The sequence below is a fragment of the Garra rufa genome, chromosome 9, assembly GCF_049309525.1.
Source record: "Garra rufa chromosome 9, GarRuf1.0, whole genome shotgun sequence".
Classification (NCBI taxonomy): domain Eukaryota; kingdom Metazoa; phylum Chordata; class Actinopteri; order Cypriniformes; family Cyprinidae; genus Garra; species Garra rufa.
Window position 1 is genome coordinate 18223017 of NC_133369.1, and position 13502 is coordinate 18236518.

The following is a 13502-nucleotide window of genomic DNA, read 5'->3' on the forward strand; positions in this document are numbered from 1 at the left end:
AATAGTTAAACCTTAAAGGAACACTCCACTTTTTTTGGAAATAGGCTCATTCTCCAACTCCCCCCGAGTTAATAAGTTGATTTTTACCGTTTTGAAATCCATTCAGCCGTTCTCCAGTTCTGGCGATATCACTTTTAGCATAGCTTAGCATAGATCATTGAATCCTATTAGACCAATAGCATCGCATTCAAAAATGACCAAAGAGTTTCCATATTTGTCCTATTTAAAACTTGACTCTTCTGTAGTTATATCGTGTAGTAAGACCGGTGGAAATGCAAAGCTTAAATTTTCTAGGCTGATAAGATTAGGAACTACACTCCAATTCCGGCGTAATAGTCAAGGAAGTTTGCTGCCGTAATAAGGCTGAAGCAGGAGCAGTAATACCACGCAGCACATGTGCAAATGCTAAACTAGCTGGGAACTAATTTCTGATAATACTCCGCCTGCTTCGGCCACATTACGGCAGCAAACTTCCTTGACTATTAAGCCGGAATGGAAGTGTAGTTCCTAATCTTATCAGCCTAGAAACTCGCAGCTTTGCATTTCCACCGGTCTTAGTACACGATATAACTACAGAAGAGTCAAGTTTTAAATACAACAAATATGGAAACTCGTTGGTCATTTTTTAACACAATGCTATTGGTCTAATAGGATTCAATGATCTATGCTAAGCTATGCTAAAAGTGATATCGCCAGAACAGGAGAACGGCTGAATGGATTTCAAAACGGTAAAAATCAACTTATTAACTCGGGGGGAGTTGGAGAATGAGCCTATTTCCAAAAAAAGTGGAGTGTTCCTTTAAGTTAATTTTCTTCTGGAACAGCACCGTTGTTACCTCGCTTGTGATTAATGCCATGTAGCTTTTAAGCTGTTAATCATCAGAGCTGTGCTAACAACATTAGCGCATAAGCCAACGTGCAGGGCATAAAATTAACAATTGCCAAGTCAAATGCGAGTAAAAATCTGCGTTGGCAAGTACATGTAACAGTGTCAGTCAACAGTTGGCGGGTAAAACTTTTCAGAAAAATAAAAATATAGTGAGAAAAACAGCCAGTTTTTAAAGAGATTCTCTGTTTCTGACGTAAGCGAATCAAATATTATTTCATGATTAGATGTTCTGTCACAAGCGACAAGAGCGAATCGAATAATAGGATACAAACGAGCTGATAAGGTCAGAGCAGTGTGATGGCCACACACTGCTTCATTTCGGAAGATTACCTTTTGCCTTCTTTATTCTTTATAACCCGATAATGTGGCGAACATACCTGGGGTTACAGCACCTAAAACAGTGAAGTAAAAAGTTGGTTTGAAAGGTTGCACGTCGTTACACTTTTGCTGACAGCGCACCAGTAGCACTTCAACGGACAAAAACACACACGGTTATGTCAAAATGCACAGTTTTGGTGAGTTACCTTGTAGTCTTAAATGAGTTATAATGTCTTAAATGACCGTAAAGAGTTGGGAGAAATCAGATATGTGTCAGATGCCTTGCATGTGCATCAGGTTTTAAAGGTTTTAAAGATGCAGATTAAGTCTGTCATTGATGTGAATCAAAGAACAAAAGAAATCATCACTCGACTGCTCTATTTGCTGATTAACTTTTGTAGTTTATGCATACACAATTTATAGTTTGTGTGAAGATTATTTTAAAATCACTGAAATGAAAAATTGTTAAAACAAACAGCTTAAACCAGCATAGGTTTTAGCTGGTCAACCAGGCTGGTCAGGCTGGTTTTAGCTGGTGGTCCCCCAGCCTGACCAGCTAAGACCAGCCTGACCAGGCTGGGAGACCAGCTAAAACCAGCTACTTCCAGCTTAAACCAGCTAAGACCAGCCAACCAGCCTAAGCTGGTTTTAGCTGGGGGGGTTTTCAGCAGGGATTTCAGAGCCTATTAAATTAGTTTTAGGCCCTGCCAACCTGTATGCAAACTGTATGTGTGTATGTCTGAAAGGGGGAGAGAGTGGGAGAAAAAGAGTATCTGCTTTCGTACATAATAAAATGTAATTTTGTGGCAAAAAACAAGGAAATAATCTGTTGTTTTTATCCTGTTGTTTACTCTATTTATTTGTTTAGCCAGTGTCGTTGTGGGTTATTTTGCTGTTTTAGGCTGTAAGGACCTTTAAAATAAATGAAATCATGTGGAGAAGTGATGTAATGCGGTCAAGTGCTGCCTGGAACTCCATTCGTCGTGCGTTTGAAGACACTGTTTCAACAAAAACTGACTACAGAAACTTCACAAAGCCAACATCCATAAAAAAGCTGCAATTGTTACAACTATAATCACAGACACCAGTGCTAAAATGCAAAAAGATAGTGTTATGATCATAAAACCATGACCTTTGGTGCAACAAGATCTCAAATCTCAAATCTCTTGAATATTTCTTTGAGTTGTATGAATCCTTTACTGAACTGAATCAACATCTATACACTTACTGAATGGTAAGTATAGCATGTATAGCATTTTCATTGATGACTGTTTGTGAACCATATTTTGTGTCAATGTTTTATTAATGTGTCATGTAAGAGTTTTTTTGTAATGTAAGAAATATTATAGGCTATACATTCTGTACTCTCTTGTCTTTTTTTTCTTGAGTATATTTTATGCCAGACAATGATTAAATAAACGTGATTATGTATGCCACAATAGTAGAGACAAGTACAGATACATTTACGCAGGAATAAAATGCCAAAAACCATGACATATTGCTCTTTTTACCCAGTCATTACAAGGACTAATGTCTGTGTGAGACTCGTGATACGGGGGACCGATGTAGTATGAATATGCTAATGGCTCATTGTTTACAGTTCCTCTTGATTAAAGTTGTAAATTAAAGGGAAAGCACAGTGTTACTTCACACCCTGATCGCTTTTTCATAATGAAAGCTTCCAAATCGAGTTTATGAAAAGAAATAAGGCTTTAATGCCTAACAGAGCTTGACTGGATGGAATATATTCTGCTGTTCAGTTTGGTTGACATCAAACGAGCCAATCATGTGCCATAGTCATGTAGTCATTTTGCGTTCTCCAAAATTAATGTTTGAGTTTAATTTTTTCAATCAATGCTCAAAACACCATCATACAAAAAATAAATAAATAAATAAAAAAACAAATATGGGTTGAATGTGTATTTTAGAGATGATCAGGATGATATATCAAAACAAAGCTTGGAACAAAGCTTTGTGTTGCTCATCAAAACAATCTGAAAATTGTTTGATCTGGTGAACGCTGAGGATGGGACGTTAGTACCCAATATGTCAAGCAAAAGAGAGGTGCCCTTTGAGTCATTTGACTTTGCTATTTTTAGAAGCGTTGAGAGATAAATCCATACAACCAAAAAAATAATAAAATATATACTGTCAGCAGAAGCTGTCTACAAAGTAACCTTTAGAGTCAAAGCTGCCCTTTGTAAGGTTACAGTATAGACTGACAAATTTGCATGTATCAACATATATACAGTAATGTGACATTACAAGTAGCAGTGAGATTAAATAATAACCTAAGGCTTTTCTGAAGATATTAAAGTTGTAAATGAGATGTTATTGTAATTATGAAAAATATTAGAGTTTAAATCATCAATTGCAGCTGATTTACTTCATGGTCAGAGGGACATGCCTTGAGTATTGTTATTATGTATTATAGTATTTATTTATATTTTAAATTAGTGTTTTTAAATATAGATTTGCAGTGTTCATTTTAATTTCAGTTTTTGTTTTTTCTTTGAATATTTTTACACTGCCGTTCAAAAATTTTCTGCATATTAAGGCTGCATTTGTTTGATTAAAAAAAAACAGTAAAATTGTGAAATATTATTGCACTTTAAAATACTGGTTTTCTATTTTAATATACTTTAAAATACAATTTATTCCTGTGATGCAAAGCTGAATTTTCAGCATAATTTCTCCAGTCTTCAATGTCACATGATCCTTAAAAAATCATTATATATGCTGATTTATTATCAATGTTGGAAGCAGTTGTGCTGCCTGATTTTTTTTTTTTTTTTTTTTTTTTGGAACCTGTGATACTTTTCAGGATTCTTTAATGAATAAAATGTTAAAAAAGAACAGCATTTCTTTTAAATAGAAACCTTTTTAACAATATACACTACCTTTCAAAATTTGCTGTTAGTAAAATATTTCTTTCTTTCTTTGTTTAAAAGAAATGAATACTTTTATTCAGCAAGGATGTATTAAACTGATAAAACAAAAAGTGACAGTAAAGACTAGAAAAAAAATATATTTTCTTTTTACGTAGCAACAGCTGGGCTAGAACTCTTCACTATTGTCATGATATTGAAGTGACTTGTGGGATATGCCGATGACATCTGGAAAGCTCTTTTGCATGCTGTTTTGCAATTCCACATCGAATACAGCATCACACTACGGGGTGGCATCCTCTGCAATACCATTGTACTCCACCCAAAATGTCATATTTCACGATTCATATTTCCCATGTGTTTCGATCGATTTAACGCCCACAGTATAGCCTACAACTCATATGAAGTGAAAAATATAAAAATGAATTATGAAACCATCAGCTTTGAGCAATAGCTTAAAGCAGAGGTGGATCATGTGGTGATTTGGGATTTCAACTATGGAAAAACATTCACACCATGTGATTTCATCTCTCGATTATATTTTATAGCAAGACAGAAAGTATTTTCTGTCATTGCTATGTTTTTTATTTTCATCATATAAACCTTTAACTCTATCCTGCAGACAGTGATGACCAGCAGTACATTAAGTTTCCAGCTTTTCTGTGCCGTTTACCTCTAAAACAAACCTGAACAAGTTGTGTGTCACAGGCATTGTAGGTTTCTCTGGCTTCTTGTGGTTTTGAGTTTGTCTTCTAGGATGCAATTTGGTTCTTCCTCTTCACCTGTGATCGATTCCTGCAGTGCCTCAGAGACCTGTAAGGAGGGCTGTTAAATTTTTTTTAAACTGCTGCAGCACAAGGACTGATTTAAGTGTTTAAAAGACAGATGGTAATCTCTCCAGCTCTCCTTCTCTCACTCCTTCTCATTCTCTGTCCAGACTCAGGCCAATCTCTTCCCTCTCCTGCTTAAGATAAGTTGTACGCTAGTGATTTGTCTCTGTCCGAGGCACCTGCCTCATTATTCCTGCTGGATGTTAAGGGACAGCTTAACCTATGCTGCTTGTCGACGAAAGCATTTGTCAACATTTAATAGCATCGTCCGCTGACACACCAGCAATTTGTACAGCCAAAAGCAGGGAGCGGCAATAGAAGATGAGCCTAAACAAATGTCACATACATCTTAATGTCTGTAGGATGGCTTCATCAGTCATAGTCAGTGGATTACATAAGGACTAAGATAACCTCAATGAAAAACTGGTAAGCTAAACTACTTTGGAAAAACCATCTTTAGAATGAAAGCTTGTTTTTCTCAGAGAAAGAAATAAAAGGACTTTTTATTCTCTTGAACTGTATTGTAACTTTTTATCTCAGATTTGCAGCTTCAGAATCTTACATGTGCAAGTTTATATCTCTTAATTGCTTTTTTATATATCAAATAATGCATTTGGAACTATACCTTGTAATTTTTTTTATCTTTACACGTCACAGTTGTGGATATTTCACAATTCAACTTATGTTTTTCTTTTTTTTGACTGTCATAAGTCTTAAAATGTGACTATATCTTACATTGTAATCTTAACTGACTATGCAACTTTATATTTTACAATCACAATTTATTTCTCATAACATAAGTTTTTTTCTTTAGTTTTGACTTCACAAATTGGACTTCATATCTCAACAATGCGACTTTATCATAATTATGATTTTTTTATCTCACAACTGTGACTTTTCAACGATTACCACTTAAATTTTTTACAGTTGCTATTTTATATCTCATAATTGTGAGTTTATATCTCATAATTGCTTGTGCATTTATCATATATTGTATTTGAACTATTTCACATAATTTTGTCTTTATATCTCACAACTGGGGCTATATATGTATTTCATAATGCCACTTTATATGTTATTTTAACTTTGTCATAATTGTGACCTTGTGACCTGAAAATGTGACTTTCTCACAATTGCAACCTCACAAATAGGATTTCATATCTCAACAATGAGACTTTATCATAATTGTGATTTTATACCTCTCAAATGTGACTTTTCCACAATTACAACTTTATTACTATTTTACAGTTGCAATTTTATATCTCACAATGCCACTTTCAATTTATTTTTTTACAGTTGCAACTCTGTGGTCTGGTTTCACAGACATGGTTTAAATTAAGCCAGGATTAGTTCAATTAGGACATTTAAGTAATTTTTATAAATGTGTCTCAGAAAAAACATTACCTGTGTCCATACTGAGACAAAACAAAGGCATTGATATAAGTTTCTTTCAGTTGAAACAGCTCATACTTACATTTTAGTCTGGGACTAGGTTTAAAGGGGTCCTATTATGCTTTTCACTTTTCGAATTTTAGTATGTGGTGTGTATTTTTGGGCATGAAAAACATCTACAAAGTTACAAATCTCAAAGTCCACTCCAAAGGGAGATATTTAGTTTTTAAAATATCCCTTTTCAAGAACTACAATAGTAGCAATAGGGGACACCACCTGTCATAATTTGATTGATGGCTTTGACCTTTTGACCTTCCCCCTCCCCCACGCCCCTCCCCCTCCCTTTCCCACGGTGCCCACCCACGTGTTTGACCCCTCGTTGACCTAGTGAACTCTACTGACCTTGTTTTGATGGATTGAGCAGGTGCGATGTCAACGGCTGACAGGTTTATGGGTTGTTGAGAGGATTAACGACAGGGTTTAACAGGTGCGGGATGAACTTCTGACAGGTTTATGGTTGTTGCATCAAATTTACGAGATTCATACCCAGGTGCGGGATTAACTCCTGACGGGTTTATGGGTTTTTGCGGGACCATCCGGTGTTTGGTTGTCATCCCGGTAGAGAAATACAGCAGCTGTGCGTGACCGTCCGGTGTTTGTTGAGGAATGAAGGTTTGTAGAATGTTTCGGCGATTTTACGGTCTAGCCCCCACGTCCGTGTTGTAGGGCATGGGTATCAGATTGCGTTCAGCATAGATAAATAGGGCTTCCCCATCATATCTGCGGAGCATCAGAGCTGTGAAATACATAGACATGGATGCGATACACAAAACTCCTGAGAGGGAATGGGACAAAGATTCTATGGAAGATCTGATTAGGGCACCGAGAAAACCGTACAGCAACAGTTTTAAAATGAGAGAATTTATAAAAGGATAAATATATACACTTTTAAATAATAAAATGATAATACTAATAATAATGCATTTTCTAACATTTGAATCATTAAATCCCTTACGTTTTTACAGTCTAGGGTGAAAAATAAAAGTCAGCGTGCGTGTGTCTGTTTGCCCTCTTTGCTCTCATTCACTCCTTGCAGGTCTGCCCGTGAGTGCTTCATGAGCTAACGTTACACAGTGTTATATGAACATCTCATGTAAAAGTGACCATACATGTAATGGTTGTATATAAATTACCTTTTCAACAATATATTAGTTGCTATAAAAAAATAATAGGAGACAAATAGACACAGCAGTTATGAGTACGTCTTAGTTTGAGAGGACCTGATACCATTTTTGCAGAGGATCCAAATTATTTCTCACAGTAGCTACATCTGTTTTTAAAAAATCTAGATTGGCATACTACGTGAGCATTTGGCGTTTTCCCAGTGAATTGATCGGTGATTCATCAAGAATATGACTCAGTCACTAATCCCCTGTCAACCCTATGGCAACCGTTCTCAGGATCTCTTTAAACATATGCGAGTACACATGTTCAGAAGCCGGAAAAACACATTCTTTATTCAGATGTTTATCTTTTCCATGAATGTTAGTTGTTGTTGTTGCGAGGATTGAAAAATAAAAATAAATAAAACTATAAAAACGTTTAATAATGTTTCAGTCCCTATCACACTGTATGAAAAAGTGACCATACATGTGATGGGTGTATATAAAATACTTGTTCAACAATATATATTAGTTGCTATAAAAAATATTTATTATTGAAAAGTCTCTATTATCACAACAGTTACGAGTCCATAACCGTACGATGAAATATATTAACAAAGTCTTTAATGTTTTAAAAACATAAATGATAACACTCGGGCTCAACAGTGTAACACAATCATGTACACAAACACACATTCAGTCCTCCAAGTCGTATTCTCTTCTATAAATAAGAAATGAATATAAACGATGTGATCACACATGATATTAAATCAAAGAATAACATTTACACTAGTTTTTAGGTAGTAGTAAATATTGTAATGGGGAGCCAACAACGTCAAAATAAGTAAAGGGAAAAATGTATTTTAACAGACCAAAACATATGGATTATGCCTGGACATGCCTGGGCATGTCAGAGGACCTGGACATGCATGGACATGTCAATTTGAAACCGTATCAACCCTTAACCTACCCAATCACAGTAAACTTTCTCTATTTCTATATTTTTTTTATAAACATTATTTACTATATTTTTATAAAGCTTTTGTACTCTACAAAGTGAACACCTACCCGTCACACAAAAAGTTCAACACACTTCCATTTGTAATAAAATATTTTAAGTCATTTAAATTATTATAGTAGGACTCAAGACATTTCATCATAAATCACATTTACGTTGTTGTATCAATGTAATATTCAAATGTTTATACAAATTTGTGATCTGATAAGTCCTATAAACATTTCAACCTAAAAAGTGACTTAAGCACAAACACTCACACAAACAAACATGAAAAATAAAACACAAAAAGCAAACACAAAACACAAACAAACATGCAAACTAAAAACTAAAAAGCAAACACGACACAAACTCAAACACAAAACACAAGCAAAAGACAAATTAAAAACATGTAAAACAATATTGTCACTAAAATTTTAAACAAGTATTTTGTTTTCTCAATACGCAAACATGTACGATCACGCTTGCGTGCGTATTATTGTAGCGCAATTTGTGCGGAATACATTATAATCATAACCATAAATACGTTTTAAGGTACTGGAAACACACAAATGTCAGGGCAGGACAAAACATCAGCAGCGGCTGCAAACCCCCTCAGACACCATGAGGGTTAAAAAAGATGGTAATATATATATATATTATTATTAAGGCATCAAAGTAACAAACATGTCACTACATCGAAACAAATCATTCATCGTACATCTTAAACATGTATTCAACATTTAAGTTTATTGAACACATAACCCACTTATTTTAAAGATGATATTAAACATTTCCATGTTTATAAAAATAAACATTTACAATACTTTTAGACGGTCATGTATATAAAACATAGTAACAAACATGTCACTTCAGCAAAACAAATCATTATACAACGTTCATTTTATATTTTTTAAGTTTATTGAAGTTATAAAACATCAAAGTAACAAACATGTTACTAAAGCTAAACAAATAAACCATTGTACATCTCAAACAAGTATTCAACATTTAAGTTTATTGAACTTATAAAACACATCTTGCACTTTTTAAAGACGATCTCCATGTTTATTAAAATTAACATTTACAATACTTTCAGGTGATCATAAATATAAAACAAACATGTTACTACAGCTAAAGAAATCATTCACCGTACATCTTAAACATCTTAAACAAGAATTCAACATTTAGGTTTTTGAACTTATAAAACACATCATGCACTTCTTTTAAAGATAACAAAAAACATCTCCAAGTCTTTTATAAAATTTATAAAAATCATAAAAATGGCTTACATTATGTTCTTCGAACATTGAAATCCATTCTGTGAATGAAATATTTTCAAAAATGTTTCAGTTGGAATATAAATAAAACTCTATGGTCCTCCCAGGGATAAACTCCAATGTGAAACTGATGCTCCAGACCCTTCAAACAGACTGATTCGTGATGGTGATGAGTAAACCAGATGTTCTCCTTGAAAAGGAGTTTCCCTACAGACAAACTTAAATTTCAACTAAAGAATAATTTGTATTAGATTTATTTCACACCATTCGCTTTAGATTGCTAAAGTTTCTTATTTTAATCATAATCATCAATGTATATCCCCCTCACACACACTCCTTTTTGAGTTGTATCTTTTAGAAAATGTGATGGTTATTTTATTACAAAAATATGTTGCTGTTTTAAAGGCTATATAAATAAAAAGTATAGAAATATAAATCTTGAGCCCAATATCTGAATATCATTATTGCTGTACTCATACTTTTCTGAATGATCTTTAACAGCATAATAAATATCGGGGATAATTAGCCTTCACTGAAAATACAGTATTCTTCATCTACTCTAAAATATATGTAGACAGTCAGCATATGTTGATGGTCACGTCTTCGAATTGAGAGCTTTACCCATAATGATCACAGGTTTGTTTCAAATTGCGTGTGTCAACAACAACTTGTGGGCCATAAGGATGTTACTACATATGAGAAAAGACACCACCAAAGACATCTCATGTTACGTAGACATGCACTCTTCGAATACCCACTGACTTTTTGCGTGAATGACACATCACATGTGAGGAGTGTTTTCTGGGGGTCTCCTGAGAATATACAGTTGCTCTGAAAAAGTCATTCTGACACATACCAGACTCCCATTGTAAGGAGAAATCTCCACAGACCGTCTCATGAACGCTTGACTGTAATCGCGAAACACAACACCATTATACACTGTTTTAATTTGTTTATTCAATTATTTAACACATATACTTACATTCAAATTTTTACACCTGGTACTTTATCAGTCTGATAAATTTGTGGACAATACTGTACATGATAAAATGGCAATCATGCTACCGTGTAAGTTAGACACAATGTTGTTTAGGAAAGTGATGTTTTCATCAAAGTCAGAGTATTCCTACTTCTTAACATTTAAAATTTTACTCTGATGTTCCAACGCAGGGGAACCGGGTGAGATATGTTAATCCTTCAACATATTTTTTTTATATATATATATATATATATATATATATATATATATAGCTTTTTCTAATTGTATCAGCTGAGCTTGTTTCAACTGTTTATAGTCAATTTAGAGTAGAGTAATAGAGTCAACCTTATCGTCCTTGCTATTCCCCACATACAAACCATAAGCAACAACCTAAATTCAATAAAACCAGTTACACATCATGTAAGAAAGGCCTCATAACGCATACAGTCAAGCAGTATCCGCAACTTCTCTTGATTTGGTGTCATCGCTCTTACATTTGCAACTGATTCAGTGGGTAGGTCAAGATCATCAATAATGTTCTTCACTTTTGATCTAGCTTACTGTTTTTTCCTTTTAGGAAGATCTGATAACCTGAGAATACGAAAAGAAAAAGGATATTGGAAAAAAAATAAAATATAGAATAGAAAGAAAAAAATTACTTCAACCTTGTACTGACCTCTGTTCACAGTCTTTATCAGGTTTCTGATCTGAAACATCAGGGGAAACAAAGACTGTTAAGGACAATCCATGCGCTACAACATGCTATCTTATTCAGTGTACAGTATGCCTTCAGCGGTTATGCGGATGTGTCCAAAATATGAGGCCATCATAAAAATCCATCCTATAAATAAATAAAACAACTTATATAAAATTTACTTTGGGGCTTTACTTTAGACTCCAGATGTACACGATCAACATTATCTAATGGTTAAGCAACTCCATCTAATTACCATTTTTAATTGTTTCATATACCAACATTTATTCGCTTGTTTGTTTGTTTGGTGTAGAAGATGTACATGTATTACACTTACAATATACCATCACATTTGATTTGCCAGAGGTTGCAGAAGTCATAGTCATTGTAACGGAGCCTAGACTTGATCCAGTTATGACAGGGGCATATATCATACCGCCATTAGACGTGGAGCTCTTGCCTTTTTACAGAAAACAGGTCAATTAATATACTAGTTAATTGTACATCTGATAATGATTATTCGTTATTAATATTTAAATCACACTAACGTTTTACACGGATGCATGATGGTCCTTGTCTTGAAGTCTCTGTTGAATTAAAAAAAAAAAAGTGTTATTTTGAATGGCAAAAATCAGGCTATGGACTGTATTGCAATCCGCCTTACTGAGATTTGTATTTTAAAAGTAGTCCTATTCATAGCACAGGTCTTTACTATGCAAGGCAGTTCGGTTACCTGTCACTAAAGTTGAACTAGGGCCTATCTAAAGACACTTGTGGGCATCCAGCTAAAACTCAGGACTAAAAATCCATACTTCTTCTTTAGATCATATTATATCTGTAACAAATCACTGTTAATGTACACAGATTTCACACTAGGCTGTATGACGTTTGTATGTTTTAGCCTAAATGAAATGTTTCATATATATACCCCTAGGTTCACTTTATAAACGGACTTTAATTTTTATGAAGGTATGCAGTAGGCATTATGCACCCATTACGGTCCAAAAACGCACTTTTGCAAACCAACTTGACTGTAGTATGTGGTGATCCATTTTTGGTCGGGAGAAAATTCATTTACATCATCTTCTTTCAGCAAATCTAGAAATTTTCGACACATAGAATAAAAAAGAAAAAAAGAAAAAGAAGTGCTATAACCTTGTATCGGCATCGGTTTAGAGTCTCTATCAGGCTTCTGATCTGAAACATTAGGGAAACAAAGATTATTACTAAGGACACTCAATACATGCACTACAACAATCTCATCTCTACATGCAGTCATCATCATACCCAGAATCTCCCTAGTGGTCACGCTGATTGTCTCTTTGCTGTTAACACAGACGTCTGTCACATCAGGCCGTGTTTCCTTTTTCAGGCTTCTTACAATCTTCATTTCGTTCTTAAGGTTTGTTTTACGCTTAGTATCCCCCGTACAATCATGATTCGGATAGCGCTCATCGACGATGACCGTGTTCATCGGTTTGATCATTTGTCCTTTGTAATATGGTTTAAACATAGAGTCTATGATGACTTTTACACCGCACATTTTTTCTGCGGCACAGCTGCACTCCGATTGATCATCCGCAGCAGCGCCAGACCTACAGTTGTTCTCCATCAGATTCGACGTAGTTTCAGACATTCTTTTCAGAATTCAGTTTTCTCCAAGACGTAGCCGTTTCCTAGAATTTAGGATTTGACCGTTTACTCCCAAAAGTGTTATTAGCAGTAAAATTGCAGCAGAGCCGTGGTTCAGTAAAACAGGTTTGTTGTTGTTGTTTTTAATCAACAAGACGTTGCAGTAGCTCCGTCGTCCAAACCTGGTTATGTTCACAGTGTCGGGTGAACTCAGTTACTGCAGAGTTGATGACGACCTCAGTTGTTGGTTTTACTAATAGGGTCCACCCCTCAAGCTTGTTGTAAGGTCTAAGAGGGTTGTGGCCGGAAGGCTTGAAAATCAGTCAGGCACCCAAGATAAGTTTCGCTCAAGCTAGTTATAATATTTTGATTAAAGATTATAGACTCAAAAAAATAAGATCCACGAACCAAGTGGTAACTATTATACCACAGATAATGATAGGTTG

At 34.8% G+C, this 13502-nt stretch overlaps 1 protein-coding gene across 1 annotated transcript; it reads right to left on the reverse strand.

Annotated features, from left to right (window-relative positions):
* Positions 1–11064: 11064 nt before the first annotated feature.
* Positions 11065–13077, reverse strand: LOC141342163 (uncharacterized). Its single transcript, XM_073846558.1, has 6 exons — positions 12712–13077; positions 12580–12621; positions 11973–12011; positions 11762–11884; positions 11407–11437; positions 11065–11321 (listed from the first exon to the last, which is right to left on the reverse strand). Exons 1-6 carry the CDS (start codon positions 13058–13060, stop codon positions 11288–11290), a joined length of 618 nt encoding a protein of 205 aa, XP_073702659.1. The 5' UTR covers positions 13061–13077; the 3' UTR covers positions 11065–11287.
* Between the last annotated feature and the right edge of the window lie 425 nt (positions 13078–13502).

What these genes read in the sequence shown, in the direction of transcription:
- LOC141342163 (XM_073846558.1), bottom strand. Translation starts at nt 13,060, where the DNA reads ATGTCTGAAACTACGTCGAATCTGATGGAGAACAACTGTAGGTCTGGC. An exon ending in ATCATGCATCCGTGTAAAAC is followed by an intron (nt 11,885 to 11,972) that starts GTTAGTGTGATT and finishes TTCTGTAAAAAG; the next exon opens with GCAAGAGCTCCACGTCTAAT. An exon ending in ATCAAATGTGATGGTATATT is followed by an intron (nt 11,438 to 11,761) that starts GTAAGTGTAATA and finishes CTGATGTTTCAG; the next exon opens with ATCAGAAACCTGATAAAGAC.